The sequence below is a fragment of the Gossypium hirsutum genome, chromosome A08, assembly GCF_007990345.1.
Source record: "Gossypium hirsutum isolate 1008001.06 chromosome A08, Gossypium_hirsutum_v2.1, whole genome shotgun sequence".
Taxonomy (NCBI): Eukaryota; Viridiplantae; Streptophyta; class Magnoliopsida; order Malvales; family Malvaceae; genus Gossypium; species Gossypium hirsutum.
The window spans coordinates 61824668-61846996 of record NC_053431.1 but is presented as its reverse complement, the minus strand read 5'-3'; the positions used below and the strand labels follow the sequence as shown (position 1 = coordinate 61846996).

The 22329-nt window shown below is 36.3% G+C and overlaps 2 protein-coding genes across 3 annotated transcripts; one reads left to right on the top strand and one right to left on the bottom strand.

Moving 5' to 3' along the window:
• Positions 1-14338: 14338 nt before the first annotated feature.
• Positions 14339-19043, top strand: LOC107914942 (glutaminyl-peptide cyclotransferase). The gene is made up of 11 exons (XM_016844039.2): positions 14339-14942; positions 15059-15115; positions 15307-15342; positions 15673-15737; positions 16161-16224; positions 16960-17077; positions 17219-17316; positions 18196-18266; positions 18354-18381; positions 18591-18645; positions 18761-19043. The coding sequence occupies exons 1-11, from the start codon at positions 14748-14750 to the stop codon at positions 18856-18858; spliced, it is 885 nt and encodes a 294-aa protein (XP_016699528.1). The 5' UTR covers positions 14339-14747; the 3' UTR covers positions 18859-19043.
• A 70-nt stretch (positions 19044-19113) lies between these two features.
• On the bottom strand, positions 19114-21164 carry LOC107914866 (probable serine/threonine-protein kinase At1g01540). 2 transcript variants are annotated; one of them, XM_016843946.2, is made up of 7 exons: positions 20588-21164; positions 20417-20518; positions 20216-20338; positions 19968-20138; positions 19750-19876; positions 19452-19661; positions 19114-19365 (listed from the first exon to the last, which is right to left on the bottom strand). In XM_016843946.2, exons 1-7 carry the CDS (start codon positions 21109-21111, stop codon positions 19300-19302), a joined length of 1323 nt encoding a protein of 440 aa, XP_016699435.2. In that variant the 5' UTR covers positions 21112-21164; the 3' UTR covers positions 19114-19299. The 2 variants fall into 2 exon arrangements, with proteins under 2 accessions (XP_016699435.2, XP_040930685.1); XM_041074751.1 differs by lacking the exon at positions 20216-20338.
• Between the last annotated feature and the right edge of the window lie 1165 nt (positions 21165-22329).

The window sequence follows — 22329 nt, the reverse complement described above, 5'->3', positions numbered from 1 at the left end:
GAGGATTGGTTGATCAAAAAACATGCAGTAGAGGCTGCTTCAGCCTAAAACGACTTTGGTAAGTTAACATTTGACAACATACATCGAACTTTCTCCATGATCATTCTGTTTATTCATTCTACAATGCCATTTTGCTGTGGAGTATGGCAAACTGTCAAGTGTCTCACGATCCCTTCTAACTTGCACAATCTATTAAACTCATCAGAATAGAACTCTAAGTCATTATCTGTGCGGAGGTATTTTATTTTTTTTCCCATCTGTTTTTCAATCATAATTTTCCAAGACTTATATGTAGAAAACACATCGCTTTTCTGCTTCAAGAAGAACGCCCAAAATTTTCTGGAAAAATCATCAATAAAGGTTAGGATATAATTAACTCCACCTCTCGAAGGCACTCTGGATGGCCCCCACAGATCAAAATGAATATACTCCAATGTTCCCTTCGTGTTATAGATTCCTCTTGTGAATTGAACTCTCTTTTGCTTCTCAAAAACACAGTGCTCAAGAAAATTCAGTTTACAAATTCCTTGCCCATCAAAAAGTCATCTTTTGCTCAATTCTGCCATACCATTCTCACTCATATGCCTTAGGCGCATATGGAAAAGTTTAGTAATATCATCATCTGACAAGGAAGAGGAAGCGACAGCTGCATTACCAGTAACAGTAGAACCCTACAAAACATATAACTTGGCAGTCTTTCTCTGCCCTTTCATCACAACAAGGGAACCTTTGGAAATCTTTAAAACCCCACTTTCAGCTGTGTATCTGTACCCTTTTAAATAAAGAGTACTCAATGAAATTAAATTTCTTTTCAATTCTGGAACATGTCGTACATCACTGAGTGTTCTGACAACTCTATCAAACATCTTAACTTTAATTGTTCCAACACCTGTGATTTTACACGAAGCATTATTTCCCATCAAAACAATACCTTCAGACACTGTTTCGTAAGTTGTAAACCAATCCCAATTAGGACTGATGTGGAAGGTGCAGCCTGAATCAAGTATCCACTCCTCGCTCACTTTAGAATTGTTGACTGAAGCGACTAGAAGTTCACCATCGCTATAGTCTTCTACAACATCAGCTTCACCAGAATTTTTTGATTGTTTTCCTTTTTGATTCGCAGCCTCCCTTTTAATCTTGTTCTGTAGCTTATAACACTCAGATTTAATGTGCCATTTCTTCTTGCAGAAGTTACAAGTTTTACCTCTGTTTGAAGACTTTGATCTACCTTTAGATTTACCGCGAGGATTCCGTTTCTGTGTCCTTCCACGATCATCATCAGCATTCCGATCTTGTCTCTTACAAACAATGAGACCTTCTCTTTGAGAGTCGGGTTTAACCACAAGATACTTCATCTTATCATACGAGGTCAAAGAATCATAAACCTCATCAACTGTGAGAGACTCACGGCTATATAAAATCATGTTTCTAAAGGTTGAATAAGACGGGGGCAACGAAAAAAGTAGAATCAACCCTAGATCTTCCTTATCATACTGAACCTCCATGGCCTCCAAGTTTGAGAGAATTTCTTTAAACACTGTTAAGTGTTCGTGTACAGATGCACCTTCCTCCAAACGATGAGCATAAAGACGCTACTTCATATGCAACTTGCTTGTTAGATTTTTCGACATACATATTTGTTCTAGCCTCTTCCATAATACAGCGACGATCTTCTCTTTCATCACATCCTGTAAAATTTCATTAGACAAATACAGATGTAATTGTGTTAACGCCTTTCTATCCTTACGCTTCTTCTCTTTATCTATTAATTTCAAAGGCATCTTATCTATCCCTAGCAGGGCATCCTCTAGTCCATCTGCTCAAGAACTGCTTGCATCTTAATCTGCCACAATGCAAATCTGGTGTTGCGATCCAACAGTAGAATTTCATACTTTAAAGACGCCCATGGAAAGGGCCATGAGGATGAGTTGGAAAATTTTATTCTTGTCAACGGGAAGGTGGAGGCATTTCAACAGGAGAAGAGTGAGTTAGAGGAAGATTTCAAGTTTTGTTTGGTTGGAAGTTGTTTGACAGATAGTGTAGTGCACTTCTCTTCATTGAGGAACACATTGGCTGATTTATGGTACCCTATTGATGGTATTTCTATCACAGATCTAGGTGAGAAGCAGTTTTGTTTCAGTTTTTCTATGAAGTTGATGTGAATTGGGTTTTGGAGGGAACTCCGTGGTTTTTTAATAATCATTTGTTGTTGTTGTATAAGATTCAACTAGGGGAGGGTCCAAATACATTGTCATTGTTATATGTGGAGTTTTGGGTGTAGATTCACGATCTGCCTCTGGGTTTGATGTTAAAAGCAATGACACATCAATTTTGTTCTTTTTTGGGTAGTTTTCTTGATTATGATACGAAGATTACAATGTTTGTCGTGAAGAGGTATATGAGGATTAAAGTTTGATTGGACGTTTGACTTCCATTGAAGTGTATAAAGAAGATTGTGTTGAGGGCTAGTTGGATTGTATATGCTAGGTTTCAGTATAAAAAGCTCAGCCTATTTTGTTTTCTCTATGGGAAGCTTGAGCATGGGGAGAGTTTTTTCTCGGTTAGGGTGAGGATAGATCTAACTAAGATTCTTTTTGGGTGGGATATTTCGTTGCATGCTCTGGTTAGAAGAGGGTCTTCGGTGGTTAGCCGATGGTTATGAGATGATAGAATGGTGAGTCAGAGGTTGGATAAGGGTAAGAGTATAAACGAGTGTGATTTTGGGGATAATGTTACAAATATCTATCTTAATCGCAATCAAACCATAAAATTCCAATTAGCTAAGGAAAATGAATGAGTACCTAACTGGGATAATGAGTTGAAGGTTAATGGGTCTAATGATTCTGAGCTTATGGGGTTGGGCTCATATGGTAAAGAGTGTCCTATTCAATTTGTTGAGGGGAAAAAGAGCTAACGGATGCTTGGTGCAATTTCTACTGGTTTGTTCAATGGCGATGTTAAGGTGTCAGAGGAAGGTCAAGATAAATCGACTAGCTCTACAATGTATGCCAGCTAGGCAAAATAAAAACTTTAAGTTGGAATGCCTGTGGACTGGGGAAACCACATGTTATAAATTGTCTCAGGAATAAATTAAGAGAAATTTGTCCCCAAATTGTAACAGCCCGATTTTGAGGCTAGTCGAAATAGTGGTCTCGGGACCACAAATCCATAGTTGAGTAAATTATTTTATTATTATTTTGGAGTCATAGCATGTTTATAATAGTACATGAAAATTTTGGTGAGTTAATTTTGACGTTTGTGAGCCCAATTGCGAAAAAAGACTAAATCGCGTAAAATGTAAAAGTCCTAAATTGATAGCTAAAGGTGTCAAATAGCTAGAGAACCAAAATTGAGGGTATTTAAAGGGAAATTAGACCCTTTAAAGAAAGCATAGCCTGCCATGAGACAAGGAAATCAATTAGTCAATGTGTTAGGTTTTGATGACATTAGCAAATTGAGTAAAATAAAGAAAAGTTATCATCTTTTCTTTTCTTCTCCCATACACCACCGAAAATCAGCCATTGAAGGGGGTTTGAAAGCTTAAAATTTTTAGCTACATAGTTGACTCACAAGTAAGTGATTTCCATACCCTTTATTGATGATTTTTGCATTTTTAAGACCCTTGAAGCATGAGCTTTCAAATGAGGGGTATGTCTTGCAAAATGGTTGAAGGTCTAGGGTTTTTCCATGAGAGCATTTAGGGTGTTTTCTAAAATTTTATGGAATAATATGAGTCTTAGTTGTATACTAGATAACTTTTGTGAAAAGTGTTACCATGAAAACACCTAAAGAGACCATTTTGCACAAGTTGTAAAATAATTGATAAATGTGTGAAATAGGGAGAATTTGGGGTTACTATAAGAGTAAAAAGAGTTCATCTAGGCTTAATATGCAAAGAAATTTGATAAAAATTGATTTTCGAGCATAAGGGTAAAATGGCCATTTTGCCAAAGTCTAGGGGCAAAATGGTCATTTTACCAAAGTCTAGGGGCAAAATGGTCATTTTACCTGTAACACCCCAAACTCGGCCCAGACGTTATGGCCGAATCTGACGTGCCACATTGGAGTTGAAAACCCACGTTCCGTTTTAGTGTTTTAAAAACCATATTTTTTTTGTTGAGTTAACAAAGTGTATGGAAGCTGAGCACCAGGTAGGTATCCGAGACAGAGGAGGTGAGCGATGAAGGCTGCTTAAGTACCAAGCTCTTTGATTGGATCCAATCCTAGACATGCCCACAACCATAGCCACGCTTTGTTATATCGTGTTTAAATTCGTTTAAGTGGACGTCTTTGATAAATCGATTAATCGTGGCGTTGAGATATTTTGAAAACAAGTATCGTTTTGAAAACACGTCCTAAGTCTAGCCCATTTGAATAAATATCAACCAGGTTTAAAGTTATTAAAAATAAAATAATCCCGAAAAGAAATAAAAGGAAAGTTAAAATGGCCTTATTAAAACCCAAAAATAAATAATAATTAAAGGAAATTTAATAAAAACCAACGCTTATTTAAAAGCCCAAAGACGATCACCGTGGCTACTTTAAATCCCCTCCGGCCCAAGTCCCCACATCAAGGCTCACCTGCGAGGTTAAGGAAAGGGGGTGAGTTTGGAAACTCAGTGTGCAACAAGCCCCTTTCAGAGCCTGAAACAATAACAGCCTGTTGGGCCTAAGCCCAAATCCAATCTCAACATGTACTGGGCCGTAGCCCTTTTCATATTTCATATTTCATAACACTGGGTCGAAGCCTTTTCATTTTTCATATTTCATATTACTGGGCCGAAGCCTTTACTGTAAACGGTATGGCCCATAGGCCCATTTCAATATCACATGTAATGTCAATGAGAGAATGCAAGCCCATTTGGGGAGACTACTCAACCCACCATCCGCTACTCTCCACCCGTACCAACCAATACACCATGTGGGGATTAACTCGACCCGCCTCGCCATAACTCTCCACTGGCAGCATAGCTGCTTTATCATATAATTGGAGGCCTAGCCTCTTTTAATAACTGGGGCAAAAGCCCTTTTAATAACTGGGGCATAATCCCTTTAATAACTGGGGCATAAGCCCTTTAATAACTGGGGCATAAGCCCTTTTGCACTTCCTCCATCCATATAAAAGCCCAACCCAATGCATTTATGAATACATCATGTGCATATCATACATATCATGTGCATAGCATACATGTCATGTGCATATCATACATACCATGTTTACTAAAATCCCATGTATCAAAATTCACATTTAAACCCTAGGGGTATAATGGTCATTTTTACTTAAGGGCAAAAACGGTCATTTTCATATTATAAGGGTAATATCATAATTTTACCAAAATTTAGGGATTTTTCCATGTTCATCATCAATTACTAACTATTCATTTGTTTAAACAGCGTTTCTGGCCCACTTTTAGCGAAATCGAGTTATTGGGCCTAAAACCCCTAATGGGCCCTACTTAGCCGATTTTGTCATCTAGGCCCATTTAGCCCATATCCATAACAGTATTAACAGTCTTAACATGCAATTTAACAGATTTTCGTTTTGTACCAATTTTCCCAAATGGGCCCGAAAGCCTATTGGGCCCTATTGCAGCCCCTCGAGGCCCAACTTACCGTGAATGCCAAAATCACGATCTTACTATTTCCAATGTTCCTGATCATCATCTCAACGAATCAAACTAACTAATGAGTGTTCGCTTGCTCACAAGTCCTCGAAATGCCAGAATTTCGGCATTTTGGCTTTTCGGCATTTATCACTTTAAGCTATGAAAAAGGGTTCGTTACACACATGTTTGGCGATATTCCTCGACGAGATCTCCTACACGATTTCTCCTATATCCATCGTTAATAATCAGCTTCCCATAATTGAACCAACCCAAAAATCATCTAATATTAATACTTACACATTCGGCCACCATCCATAATGGCCTTAGGAATCTTACCTTGCCGCGATTGATGACTAGTTCTAACCACTCCGGTGATCCAAGCTACTCCAAGTCGACACTACACCTTGTTGGTCCTCCACTAAATAAACCACAAAAATATTAAAAGAAGACCCCATAAGGCCTATACCCATATTCGGCCACCTCCCTAAACTAGAGGGGTTTCGGCTTTTGGCCAAAAGTTACTCTAGGAATCGTTTAGAATTCGAGCACTTACCAAAATCTTTCATCTCTTGAATCCGTATGCCTAAAAGGTAAAGGAATTGAACGCCAACAATTGAAAAGGAAAGAAAAGGTTGCTAGTCACAAAGAATCGGCACCCCCTATCTTCACTGATTTCGGCTTTTTGCGGTATCTCGGCAGAAGTAGAGATAAATGAAAGAAACAATGGGTGAATGGAGGGAATAGTGGGCTGGTTTGAAAGAAGGAGAAGGAAGAAAAGATGGAAGAAGAGATGGTAGATTCGGCTGCAAAAGAAAAAGAGAGAAAGAGACTAATCCTCTAGGGAGAAAATGGCACACAAATACCTAAGTGCCGAAAATCCCTAACTAAACCCCTCTGCCGAAAATCCCCCCTCCAATCTCCCTTATTCGGCCAACTCTATCTTCATATCAAATCCCTAAAATCTCTCCCCTTATCCCTCCTTAATCCATGCATTTGACTTGATCCAAACTCTCCTCTTACAGAATCCACTTGGATTCCAACACTTACCCTTCCTGCACATAAAAATAAATACTCTTACTTGCCAACACAGGGAATCGATCCCCTGTCTTCCCTAATGCTCCACACGCCACCTTTTTAGGAGCTTAGTGGCGTCACCCTTGCCACTTTACTAAAGCTCTTTTTGTGATACATTTTACCCACAACTTTATATAAGGGCACCTAGCCAGAACCCCTAACTCCTAAGTCCAAAATTTAAAAATTCTACCGGGTTTTGGCCAACTCATGGGCCTTCCATAAGCCCATTTACATACCCAAATTATGAATTCCATAATCACATACCAAATTTTAGAAACTTACTTAAAATATCAAGAATCGCAAAAAACCCAAAAATCAGGATGTTACATTACCGAATATGTGAATTTTTAATTGCTTAATTTTATTTAGTGATTAAATGAGTGCATTTTACTATTTTAGATCAAGAATTGCCAAATCCAAACCTAGATTGGGGAAAAATCAAGCAAATTGACTAAACCGATTAGTTGCCACATTTTGTAATTTGAGGTAAGTTGTATGTAAATAATACAACTACATTACTAATGTATGTGTTGAATTGCATTTGAATTAATATAGCATGAATTGCTTGATTGTGGGATTGATATGGTATGATGAGAATAGAGATAGTAGAGTTCCTATTCGAACCTAGGAAATAAATCAAATATTCATGCCGTGAAGTTTGGGTCATTTGTGTGTGAGCTAGTGTAAGACATATCAAGGACATGCATCGGCCACATTATGAGAGCCAGTGTAAGACTATGTCTGGGAAATGGCATCGGCATTGATACGAGAGCTAGTGTAAGACATGTCTAGGATATGCATCGGCCTCGAGACGTAAGCCAGTGTAAGACATGTCTGGGACATGCATTGGCTACGATGTGATAGTCAATGTAAGACCATGTTTGGGACATGGCATTGACTTGAGATATGAGCCAGTGTAAGACCATGTCTGGGACATGGCATCGGCACCTTACCCACGTTTGAGGCTTAATGAATATCCGATACTGTTCCAAATGGTTCAACGGTGAACGTTATGTTCTTAAGCTAACGAGGAAAGTATAACCGTGTTGTGAGTGGTACAGGTACCTAATTGGTACGTATGAGACATGAGCTTATTGAACAATATGTGACTAGTATGGATGGTAATGAGTAAGTTATGCCTATGCCTACCTTGGTGTCATGAGCATGTGGATCATTGATAAAATGTTATTGTTGTGTACTTACTTATATGTAACTTACTAAGTTTTTATGCTTACTCCCTTTCCTTTCCATTTCTTTACAGTGCTGCCTAACTAGCTCAAGATTCCAGAAGTCAGAGATATCGATCACACTATCAACCGAAGCATTCAATATAGTTGGATTTATATTTTTGAATATGACATGTATAGGACTTACACTTTATTATTTTGTGTCTTTGAGAATTGGCCAAATGTGTTGGCTTGGGTTGGAAACCCTTTAATTTGTATTAAGCTTTTAATGACAGTAGTATTCATTTTGAATTTATAAAAGATGCATTTTCATGGTTGAATGAATTTCTATTATGGCTGATTTAGTTATAGGAGTTATACTTATTTCGATATTGGTTGGTATTTGTAGGGAACTATATATGTAAGGGTGGCAATGATGCTTGGTAAATATCCTTATACTGTCCACATGGGTAGGTACAAGGGCGTGTGTCTAGGCCGTGTGTGACGCACGGTCTACCCCATGGACGTGCGGTCCGGCCGTGTGTCCCCTGCACGTAAAAATTTCAAGTCAGTATACATAGCAATAAACATATGGGCAGAGACACGATCGTGTGTCTCATCCTTGTGGAGGACACGGCCCAACATACGGGCGTGTGCCTTGGCCGTGTAACATTATGAGCATGCTGACGTCAGAAACAGAATACCCAAGTTTTTGCATATGGGCTAGGACACAGGCGTGTTGTGGCCGTGTGAGGGACACGGACCAATGACACGAGCGTGTGTCTGGCGGTGTGAAAACCCCTGTAGGTGTGAATTGGAAATTAATTCTACATGGGTGTGGAACACGAGCGTGTCCTAGAGTGCTTCGGCCGTGTGGGCCACACGGGCCATCAGCACGACCATGTCAAAATGATCACATGGGCGTGTTACCCTTCCACAAAGGTGTGTGTCCCTGTGTTAAGTGACATTTTTCTATAGATGGGAAAATGGCCCGAAATGGTCTCGAATGATGTACGATGTGTGTTTTGGGCCTCGTAAGCCCATATTCATGGTATGTTGATAATTTTTAAAATTGGACAGAGTTTCGGTAACTCGAAAAGGAATGAAAACTTGAGTTTAAAGTTGGGTAACACCTCGTATTCCATCACAGTATAGGATACGGGTATGGAGTATTACATAAATAGTGTTCTTTATGAAAAAAAGTTAGCACGAGAAGAATGGAAGTAGTTTGGTAGAAGTGTGGATTTTCTAATGGTATTGATGCGGGAGTAGTGGATTCTAAAGGAGGATTATCGTTGGGTTGGAGACAAAGTTGTGTGCTTAGTTTGCAAAGTTATTTGCAGTATCATATTAATGTTGACATTCAGGATGAGCAGGGGTTTTTTTTATGGCGTTTTACTGATTTTTATGGGCATTTTGAGGAACGCCTAATAAGCAATTCTTAGGATCTACTTTTCCATTTGGGTTAAGATCAATCTATTCTGTGGTTGGTGGTTGGGGATTTTATTGAGATAGTATATTATTTTAAAAAGAAAGGTACACGATTGCAAGTGAAAATGAATATGGAGGCTTTTAGATCTATTCTGCAAGACTGTGATCTAAGTGATTTACGGTTTATAGGGTGCTGGTTCACATGGGAGAGAGGTAGATTAGCGGCAAACAACATCTGGGAGAAGCTTGATAGGGGAATGCCGAATACAACATGGTGGAGTTTGTTTCCTGATTACTTGGTTGCTTATTGGACACATTCTTTTAATTGATCTCTCTCTTGTAGTAATAGATACGAAAGGGCGAATAAGTTGGCTGAGAGGGGGTTGTCATAATTTTTACTTTGATGCTAATTGGTGTTTAGAGGGGTCTTGTGAAGAAGAAATAAGCCAATTTTAGTATTCATCTTTAGATACGTTGCCTTTAAAATTGGTTGGGTTGGGAAGAAAGTTGAGACATTAGAGCCTTATAGTAAAAGGAAATAGAGAGGTTAATAAGAAAAATGCTAGAACTCAAAATGAATGAGCTTTATGAAAAAGATCCATATGATGATATCTTCGCTAAGCTGTCAAAGATTCAGGTTGGACTGAATTTAAAAGCAGATAAGATGGAATTGTTTTGGTAATAGAGAACTCGTGTCAATTGGCTTTCAAATGGTGATAGAAACATTACTTTCTTTAATAAGGTTGCAACTAGTTGAAAAAAGTGCAATAATATTATCAGTATTGAAGGTGAAGAGGCAGTTTGGGTATTTGAGGAGGAAGAGGTTTTAAAAATTGCTTTAAATTATTTCATTGAAATTTTCACGACCTCCCCCGCAGGGAATGCTTCATGGATTTGTGCTATTGTTCAAAGAAAGGTTTCATCAGATATGAATAAGAAGTTGTTGCTTCCTTTCAGACTTGAGGAAGTATGGGCTGCGGTCAAGTCTATGACACCTATTAAGGAATCATGTATTGATGGTTTTTTTTTATAAAAAATATTGGCATATTGTAGGCAATGATGTTACGAAATACTATCGTCAGTTCTTCATAGGGAGGTTGCCACTGAGAAGATAAATAAGACTCATATTGTCTTGATCCCGAAAGTCAGTAGTCCTAGAAACATGACACAATTTAGACCTATTAGCTTGTACAATGTTCTGTACAAAATCATTGCTAAAGTAATAATGGGTAGAACGAGTAAAGTTTTGAAAGGTTGTGTTGATGAGGCTCAATGAGCTTTTATACCTGGACGGCAGATTCCAGATAATGTTCTAGTTGCGTATGAAAGTTTGCATTCCCTTAAAATAAAAAGATCTGGCTAGCAGGGTAATTCTGCGCTTAAGCTCGACATGAGCAAAGCATATGATAGGGTGGAATGGGACTTCTTAGCAAGGATAATGTTATAATTGGGCTTTCGTGATAGTTGTGTGGCTTTGGTTATGAAGTGTGTGACCTATGTTTCCTATATGGTTGGCGTTAATAGTTGCATTAGTGAATCATTTTTACCTTCGAGAGGTTTGAGGCAAGGTGAATCATTTTAGGGCTAATGTTGGATCAGTTGAGCAGGAGATTGTGGATAGCCTTTTAGGAGTTAGGGTTTCAACAAGCCCAGAGAAGTATTTGGGTCTGCCGATGATGGTTGGTAGATGTAAGAAGCAAGCTTTTGTGCATTACTTGGATCGGTTTAACAAGAAAGTGCAAGGCTAGAGTATGAGATATTTGTCGATTGGGGGGGAGAAAGAGGTCTTTATTAAGGCAATTTTGCAAGCTATACCTATCTATGCAATGCAATGTTTCCTCTTACCAAAAGTGTTATGTAGCAAGTTAGAAAATGTTCTTAACTTATTTTGGTAGAGGAATAATAAATCTTGATGAGCTATACATTGGGCTACATGATATTCACTTTATTTGCCGAAAGCGAAAGGAGGATTAGGTTTTTGTGATTTGTCCAAATTTAATATTGCCCTATTAGCCAAAAGATGTTGGCGTATTATTACTCATCTAGATAGTTTGTTGGCTAAATTTTTGAAAGCTAGGTATTATCCACAGATAGATTTTATGTTAGTTCGGTTAGGACTTACTCTTCATTTACCATGATACGTATCTTAAGCACTAGAGGTTTAATTGAAATTAGAGTTGGTTGGCGAATTGGTATTGGGGATAAGGTTACTATATGGAATAATTCTTGGATTCCTGGTCCGAGAAATGAAAGAGTTCAATGTCAGCATATAGATGTTAGATTTACTATTGTGGCACAATTGACTAATTCATATTCGTGTACTTGGATTGAAGGACGAGTTAGATCCATTCTTGAGATTGATTAGGCTGAGAAGGTTCTTACTATTCCACTTGCTCAAATAAGACCTCCAGATACTCTAGTGTGGCACTATGAAGGGTATAGTGAATATTCTTCCAAGAGTGGATACAAGTTGCTTCTTAATGAAGAGTTACACAATAGGGGATTACATTCTACGACTATGCCTAGCCTAATTATAGTATTTTATACAAAGTAGTGGACGTTACAAATTCCAGCAAAAATTAAGATTTCTATATGGAAATTTTCTAATAATTTCTTACCTATTTTCAGGAATTTATTGAGGCGCAAGCTGCATGTTGACAACTTGTGTCCTTCGTGTAAGGAAGCTGAAGAAACGGTGGATTATTTGTTCAGATTTTATTCTTGGCAACCCGTGTTCTTCGTGCAAGGAAGCTGAAGAAACGATGGATTATTTGTTAAGATTTTATTTTATCTTTAAGCAAACATTTGGCTGATTGAAAATTGGGGTGCTTCTTGTCTTACAGTAACCAGATTACATGCTTTGGTTAGTAGAGAGGTCTTCAATCAAGTAGATATTAGAGATAGGAAGATTATGGTGATTGCTTACTGGGCAATCTGGTATACTCGAAATAGATGGCTCATAAGGGAATTAGACCCACTATTCAAGAGCTTGTTGTGTTTATTAAGAGGCATATTTAGGAAATTGAGGCCCTTAAGGAGTTAAGACCAAGTATTTTTCTACCTAAACAAGAGATTTGGGTACCACTAGATTTAGATAAAATAAATCCAAATTGTGATGCTTCTTTTAACTCTAGTGTAAATACTTTTGTATCAGGTACTTTTGCCAGAAATGAATTTGGGAAAATTATGGCTGCTTGTACTTACCCTCATCATGGCATTGCTAATGCTTTCGCAGTTGAAGCAAGGGCGTGTGAACAAGCAGTTGTTTTTGCATAAGAGTTAGGGTTTCGATCGATCTAGGTGGAGGGAGATTCATTTACGGTCATCAAGAAATTGAACTTTGTATTCCTAATAGATCGATATTTAGTTCAATTATTCAAGATATAAAGGCAAGGATGCGATTTTTTTTAAAAGTATTACCTTCTATTTTGTTGGTAGGACGACTAATGTAGTTGATCATACTCTTACGGAAGGTGGGTGCCGATTTTCGGAACCATAGTACTGGATAGAGGAAGCACCATTAGCGATGGAATAGGCAACCATTATGGATTGACAAAGATGGTTGTCTTGGAGTTAAGTTGGGTAGTTAAAAAGCTTTGGGCTTTGGAGATTCCCTACGAAATTGCAAAAACAATGACGAAGCAAAGAAAATTTCTAAACTGCAACTTCAAAGAAAGAAATCCAAGCAACAAAAAAGCACGAACACAAAAACAACAAATTAGTTTTAGGGAAAGTAAGAAACCAAATTCATAGATTTTTCAATACACCTTCTTAAATGCATCATTTTGGGAACAAAAGGCATGACGAATAGCATCTACCCATTTGCACAGTGTTAGATACTCTTCATCATGGCCACTATTCCCCAAAACTTCACATTTTTGTTTGTTCTCCTAGAAGGAATCAAGTGTTCCTTCACCTTCTCCGATGGGACAAACCTTAATCAAAATTTAGATCATGTCTCACGAAAAGATACTTTATAACCTTTTGTTCAACTCAGGGGAGCTATAGGTTTTAACCTTCTGCCACTCGGACACATATCAGCACCAGGCACATCGTTGACCTCTACATTGACTCCTATTGAAGTAACGCCTTAGTAGACCACCCACTCTTAATAACTTTAGACAAATTACACGTTCTACCTAGAGGGAGTCACCCATCAATATCTAAGTGAACACTCTCCTAGTATGAACAGACTTCTAAGACAATAAGGAGTTCATTCAGGCATGATAACCTCATATTGATAAAGTGCCACGATACACACTCATGATTATATTTACACATTTAGCGAACTAAATGTATATCCTGTCACGTCATACTAACAAAAAGAGGGACCTTTCTCATAAATGCGCTAATAAACAATGAGGAAATGATCGATCTTGAAGCACTCTAAAGTTACTCTGAGCAATTATCTTTTTGATCAACCTGTCCTCTTATTGTTATTTCGACTCCCAGCCTCTTTAGGTGAACTGACCTTTATTGCACCATCGCGATCTCTTCCTTACTCCTCATTATCCTCTTCCTTTGTTGTACATTGTATCAATAGAATGCACATATTATTTGGTGATTAGGCATCAAATCAAAGCTTCAAACAAACGAAATAATCAAATTAATGGAAACCCAATCACATCATCCATTGTTTGTGATGTCCGATACTAAAATACTAAACAGTAAGCTTAACAAAATGTATGTCAGATTTACATTGAATCTAGACAACCACATGTCTAGATGCATTCTAAACTTTAACTTTTAAATGATTTTTATTTTTGAAATTTATTTAATATTTTTATAAATTTTAAAAATGTTTTTAAAAATTTATAAAATTTAAAAATATTTTTAAAAAAATTAATTTTAAAAGATTTTAAGTTTTGACATGAATTCATTCTAGTAAAAATATTACTTTTAGTTTTTTATTTTTAAATTTTTTATTTTTACTGAGCTAGTAATTAACGTGGCACCGCTATGCTAGTAATTGTCATTGACATAAAGTGTCATGTTAGGGTTGTTACGGTCACATCAATATTTTAACTACTAAAGTCGAAAAATATTAGTCAAATAACTAGATTAATACAATTTGAGAATTTAAGAGTAAATTTTTAGCTGTGGCTTATAAATTTTCTCAAAAGTTCGGTTATATACCCCTAGCTCTTTCTTTTTTTTTTTCTTTTTTTTTAATCTTCCAATTTGTTGGGACAACATCATATGCTATTGCTGTCCATTACTGGCTAGGAAGATCAAATAAAGATTTTTTTTTTTATCTGAAGTAAAGATTAAAAAAGATGGAAGGAAAGTCTACACAAATATTTGTTTGATATTTGTTGGTCAACCAACAACTGCGTATTATGCACCTTTTACCATGTTCGCCAAACTATACATCTAAGTGTAGATGACGCCTTTGCAACTCTTTACGAAATTCCGACTTTGAAAGGAAGCATTACGGCAAGAGATCAAGCTCCAAGCCTTCGCCTCTATGGCCACTTTCAAGCAACTGTATCTCAGAAAAGTCTTCATTTTAGTATCCATTATTTTGCTTGTTTCTGTAATTCTTGTTTTGGGAGTTTCTTCAGCCACTTGGAATAAGGTATCCTCCGATCATTATTCCCTTCAGTTTTACGACTTTGAAATAGTCAATGAATTCCCTCACGACTCCACTGCCTTCACTCAGGTAAGTCCCCAAAGGAGGATCGATCAAACTTTATGATTTATTTTCAGACTTATTTTTCCTTATTTATCTTTTGACCATATTTTAACATTGAAATTTTATGGTTTGATTGCTTTCAGGGTCTTCTTTATGCTGGAAATGATACTTTATTTGAGTCAACTGGTCTTTACCGGCAAGTGAGTTAGTTTTTTTTTGGCTGTCTCTTTATGTATGTATATGTTTCATTATTCCTCAAGTTTGAATCATCAGTTTGCAGTTCCAAAATTAGTTTCCATTATTTTGCTTCGTGTCTCTAATTTTTGTTTAGGGTTGGATTTGAATGATCTGAAAACCTTTACTTAACCACCTAATCTTCTCACTGTTTCAGTCATCGGTTCGGAAAGTAGCTATTCGGACTGGAAAGGTACAGATCCCTGTCTTTCGATTTTCATTCAAGCTTGTTCTTACTTGGTTATTCATAATTTTCCATTTTCAGATGAACGAATATTAGTATTTTTGGATGTTAAAAATTGTGTACAATAAGATTTCTTGAGAAATATAACGTAAATGGAGTTAAATTTGCTTGAAAGCTTGCTAGTAGGGTGTAATATACATGCCATATTATATTATGAGTTTAAAATAACAGTTTGATTGAATTAAAGTGACAAATCAGAGAATATGTCCTTGGTTGTAACCTGAAACAAACCATATTTTGTAATTCCAATCTTATATACATATATGTATGTTTTTCCAGGTTGAGATTCTTCACAAGATGGCTGATTCATATTTTGGAGAGGGTTTAACTCTTCTGGGTGAAAGGTCTGTTAGAAGGAATTTAGTTGGTATACTTCGGCTCTTGCGTTCATCTAAAACATTGAGCTCCTTTCTTCATTTTCTTCCTCTTCTTCATGTTATGTGTTCTTCCCTTTTCACTTCATCAGGTCCTTTGAAGCTCCCTATTAGCTAAGCCAATTATTTTGCCTCCAAATTGGTTTTAATATTTCTGAAGTTTAAAGTACATAAAGATCATTTTCCAGTTAGTGGAAATTCTGTTCATACTTGGCAGCTTGCTCTGCATTTATATGCATTCAATTGACATTTTTTTTGCTCTTCATCTACGTTTATCGTTTGGTTTACAATGGATGACATTTATTAATATGGTTTCTAAATTTGTGGATTTTGCATTGTATAACTTTTTGCGTGCTTTTAAGACTAATTAGTAGTTCTTATGTTCTTTTGTAGGCTGTTCCAAGTAACTTGGTTGACGAAAATTGGTTTCATATATGACAGAAAAAAATTGCAGAAAGTTTGTGCTTCCAGTCTCTTCATCATTATACTCCTTGTTTCGCTCGTTTGATTTGTATTATCATGATTTAAATAAACACTTGTTGAGAATCTAAGCATGCATTGTTGAGTGTTACAATAATTTCTTTTGTATAATTGAAGTTGCCAAGGTTTGATCCTTGGTCAACTTAGAGCCCAACACTCTACTAACAGACCACATGGCTGTTGGCAAGTGTTGCAATAATTTCCATTATTCCTTTTGCTCTACTGATATTACATTATGCTGTCATGAATTTTTAATACAAGAATTTGGCAATTCATGTACTAGTGTCGTGTTCATGTATTATGTTACAATTATGTTTAAAGTACTTTTTATTTTTATAAATATTGATAGGTTAATAATTTGTATTAAAGATGTTTGTGTATTAATGTGGTATTTTTGTTACTTTTTTGTGTCCTGTCATGTTCAATTATTTGATTTGGGTCACTGACTTCATAAGTTACCTTTCGTTCTTGCTTGTATGATGCATATCCGGAATAGTAACTTGAAACAATGTCCAAAATAGTAACTTTCTTGTTTATGATATGACAAAAATCATCATTATGTTTGCATCTCATTAGAAACAGCTTACTGCTTTCTTTACCATCTCATTATCCAAACAGATTTTACTTGTTTCTTTTGAATATAGTGCATCCTTTGCTTGTAATACCAGTGTTCTTTGTCTGTAATGGTATTATTTTGTCATACCCACTGCAGTTAGAGCAATTTACACATGAGATGGAAGATGGGTGGGGACTGGCAACTGATGGCAAAATCTTATATGGAAGTGATGGGACTTCAACACTGTATCAAATCGATCCTCAAACATTAAAAGGTTCTCCTTGTACATGCATTTACTGTTGATTATATATATTCTCACTCCAGATAGAAGTTTTGTTTACTAATAGTAAATATCGGTAACCTTCATAGTTTAGTGTTTTTATAACTGTGTTCTCTCTTTTACAATATGTTGCAGTCACAACAAAAAATGTCATCAAGTTTAATGGTCAAAATGTACGCTACCTGAATGAATTGGAATATATAAATGGTGAAATATGGGCTAATGTTTGGCAGGTATGCCTTTGATATCTTTATTATTTTATTTTTGGGGTTCATATAGGATGGACTTTATGTTTCATTGTTTGGAACTTAGTGGAGTCTGGCTTTATAACAGGTTGTTCACCTTGTGAAATTCACGTAATCTTGTGTCCTCTGATAGCAGTATAGCAGAAAATAATTAATTGGCTTTTGGTTTTTGACATTCTAAACAAAAGTTTCCTGGAAAACACCATTCTGTGAATGCCTAGAAGAAACTATTTCTTAATGGCCCCTTCACAATCCTTTCCCTTTCACATGCGAATCGATTTATGTCTATCTTGAGTGGCCTTCATGAGAATCAATTTGTTTTATGGTGAAAGTACTTGCCAAGTCCCTCTATGACTTGATCAAATTAATATTTCTACTATTAAATGGATCAATTTAATCTTTGTACTGTTAAATAGAATCAAATAAGGTCAAATTGTAACAAAGTTAACATTTGTTGTTTAAAAAATGGCATGAAAATTGACTTTTTATTTTGTAGTTCAACTCCAAACAAAAGATTCCATTTTGCAGAACCATAAAAAACTTCAAAAATATTAATTCTTTTAAACAATAAATAATGTTAACTCTGTTGAAATTTAGCCTTATTTGATTCTTTTTGATAGCACAAGGACTAAATTGATAAATTTAATAGTAGAGAGACTAATTCGATCCGGTCCCTATAATAGGGGGACTTGCCAAGTAAATTCACCTTTGTTTTATCTGTCTCATTTTCTCAATATATTAACTTTTATTTGACACTATTGCCCCTGTCACTGCTCAATCTTCTGCGTTATGAGTTATATATCTGGGAAAGAAAAGATTAGCTGCTTACTTAAATTGCTTCCTGAAGTCTGCTTGCTTTCTGTGTAGACTGACTGCATTATAAGAATCTCACCTAATAATGGTACAATACTTGGATGGATTCTTCTTCCAAGTTTAAGGTATATATATATTATTATTTGGCTTAGTGTTCTCTCTAATCTAATAATTACTAATTAAATCCATCGTACTGTTTGATTGTTTTACAGAGAAGGACTATTAGCGGCCGGATATAACGTAAGCACCTAATTCTGAATTTCCTTTTTCTTTTTTAACACTGCCTGTCGCTTGTGGTACAATGGAAGCTCTATACGATTTCTTTAAAGATGGTAGATACTCTTTATGCTACACCTTTTACTTATTCCAGTCTTCATCACTTAATGGTACATTGATTCATCAATGTTTACTGCTTAGCAGCCTAACTCATGAATCTCACTATGGTTTAGGGTATTGATGTTTTAAATGGCATCGCTTGGGATAGCGACAATAATCGCATTTTTGGTAAGTTGTAAACCAGAATTGGCCGATGTTTTATGCAGCAGCTTATATGTTTGGTTAGTCCATTTTGCATGACAATTATATATATTGAGGACCCATATTTCTGTTCATTTTCTAGTTACCGGAAAACTCTGGCCAAAGCTTTATGAGATCAAGCTGCATCCAGCTAAGAAACACTACAACATTGAAGACATTGAGAAGCTTTGCTTGGCGTGAAAATTAAGGTATACGCATGGGATATTTGTACGTTAAAACTGGAACCCAAATTTTTCCATTTAAAAATACGTGAATTGGAGATTGTATTTACACATTTGATTACTAGCATTGTTGTAAAATTTGTATTTACTTGAGAAGCCAGCATCGGCCAGTTCTGATAATACTAATAATTCACATTTTTTTTATGTTCTATTATAATTAGTATTGAACTTGAAACCCCATATTGAGATGCATGTTCTTTAAGCTCTCCACGACTTAAATTGGATTCTTTACATGATTCATTAGAAGGAAAACCTTGGGAAGGAAACTTCTACCCAAAAGAAGGAATGTAATAGGGAGGAAGTTATACATGATGGTATGAAAAATCTGTGAAGAGATTTTGGAGTTCCTCGTACTAGATTTTCAGTGGTATATTATTACAAGTGTTACACATGAGAAGCATCAGACGTCCACCCGGCTACCCTTTGCATGATTTCTTAGCGAAGCCTCTCGTCTGATGCGCCGTTCCTGCATACAACAAAAACTGAACTGATCGGTAGCCCAAAAAGACCAGACAGCAATAGGTACAGAAAGTGTGATATCTTCTTTCTTACATCATTTAGCAATAAGTCACGTGGCTCAAGCATATGAATCACTTCTCCCATTTTTGGCCTATGGTCTAAATCCGGATCCACGCATCGAAATGCGATCAAGGTAATCCGTTTGAGTTCCTTTACAGAAGGAATTTCTGGCATCTTAGGATCAACTACATCTGCAATTTTCTTGTTTGCAACCATGGACTTTAACCAGTCAATCAAGTAAATCTACAACATGAAATTTCAGTATCGAAATTAGTGACAAGCAGCTCTGTATAATATAATGCTCAAACATTCAAAGATTAAGAATTGGTACTTGGGGTTGATGATGATGATCAACAGGCATCCTCCCTGATACAAGCTCCATCACAAGTATTCCAAAGCTATACACATCACTCTTCTTATCCCAGCGGCTGGTGGAACCGTGTTCTTCAGCAGCATAACTATAGGCTCCCCATGCAAATCAACAAAAAAGTTTTTAACCCATTATCATGTTTCTCAAAATACTTGCAAGTGAACAGTCAATAAACAGACCCTAGCTTCACCAATGAAGGAGTGGTTCCATGGGTGTGGTCTGGACCCAGCAGCCTAGAAAGTGCAGCATCAGAGATCTTAGGATTCCATAGGTGATCAAGTAGTATATTGTTTGCCTTTAAGTTTTGATGGACAATATGTGGTTCAATATCTTCATGCAGGTAAGCCAATCTGTAAATCACTATTCTCATCAACCATATCAATGTAACATGAACTAAATCATTAGAAATTAGGATTGAAGAACTCGCCCTTTTGCTATCCCATGGATAATGTTCATACGAGCGGTCCAGGTAAGAGGACTCTCTTGTCCTAGAGGACCATGAAGCCATTGATGGAGATTACTGTTATTAACATATTCATATACAAGCATCCTAATGAAGCAGAAAACTAATCAGGCAGGAGTTTGAGGCATCACCATTTCCGGATCACATAAAGTAAAAAAAAAATACCTGTAACCTTGTTCCATGCAGTATCCTAGGAGCTTGACTAGATTCTTGTGTCGGACATGCCCGATTGCCTCGGCCTCTGTTACGAACCCCTCCGTTTGGCAACTGATCGTCACATGATCAATTCGCTTAGCTAGTGAACTCATTGAAAGAAGTAAAAATAATGATAGATACCTGTTAGTGGGTAGCCTCTTCACTGCCACTGTTGTACCGTCTAAAAGAACCCCACGGTAGACAACACCATAATAACCATTTCCAATTAAATTATCATAGGCGAAACCATTTGTGAAAACGTCAACATCCCTCAAACTGAAGCGATTACTCGTCCAGGTGTCGGGAACTCCATGGGAGAAGTTAGGAAAGTGCTCTATATCAGCTAGATAATTGGCGCGAGTAGACCACTGGTCGGGAAACATCACCTGAAGCTCAGGCTGGGTGGACGTGTTAATCTCTATCTCCGAAATGCTAAGCGGAAGGAGACTCCTATTGAGTGAGGAAGAGCAGTAAGCGGTTCGATAATTGGTGGGGGTTCTGCTGGATTTTGTACGTCGATAGCATACGACATAACAAGAGACAATGGAGAAAGATAAAAGAAGGAAGGAAGACAGGAAAGCAAGGATCAAGATCCATAATGGAAGACCCAGAAAAGAGGTATGGTTGGAGAGCTTTTCACTGAGATATGAAACCTCTGATGACATGGTGCGTAGCAGAGGAAGAAAAGGACGTGGAATTAGTGGGTTTCAGGCTTCATGGAAGAGGAAATGTGGTTTAGTTGGTAAAACAGAAGAGATTCAGTTTAGCTTAAATCTCTATGGGATTTATTTTAAAAATTCTTCCTACGCCAACTAATTAGCGGGGTTAAAGGGAATATATATTTCATTAAATTTACTAAAAACCACCTTTTTTCAAGTTTTCCCATTAATTCAAATAAGCAATTCATTTGTCTTGTGCATACTTTTGGTAAAATCATCAATCGAAAGGTAATCAGTGGTTGGATCAGCCTTATTTCTTAATCATTAAATCGTTTTTGTCTCTTTCAATTTTAAAATTGAGTAAATTAATTTCTCTTAAAAAAAATAAATACGAGATATAATAATAAATTTAACTTTTAATATTTATATATTTTATCATTTTGACCTTAATTCTAAAAAATTGAATAAATTCATCTTCAATATTTATGCAAATGTTAGATGATAAATTTATTAAATTACAACCATGTAAATTTTAAAAACTAAAATAATGTATAACGTGAATACCCGATTTTATCCGACTATTCTAATTAGGGGTGAGCAAAATCCGATTCGATTTGAAGAACTTGATAAAATTTTCAAATTTTGAATTAAATAGTTCGAGTTATTTGAGTTAATCAAGTTATTTGGATCAACTCGAATAAAAAAAATAAGTTTTTCAGTTTAACTCGGATGTGAATTACACAATTCGAGTTATCCGAAAATCCGAATAAGAAAAGGCAAAACTACGTCATTTTAATAAATGTTTACTAATTAAGTTAAAAGGCAAAATCATTATATTGTTTATGTTGTTAAATAATTTTATACTTCGTTTACTAGTTAAATAATCTGTTCATGTAAGCGTAACATTGAGTACAAATAATAGAATTCGTTAACTCGACTCGACTTGACTCGAAATTTTTTGACTCGATTCGATTCGATTCAAAAAAATTCAAATTAAGTTCGGTTGCTAAAATAGGATTCGTCAACTCGACTAACTCGAAATTTTTTGACTCGATCCGACTTGACTCGAAAGAATACTCACCCCTAATTCTAATCAAACAATGTGGATTACAGAATTGAGTATTTACTTTTAGTTGGGCTTCGGATCATCCCTTTTACTTTATTAAGTTGGGTTTGATTTATGATTTATTGTTTGAGCTTCAAACCCAATTTTAAGTCCAATAG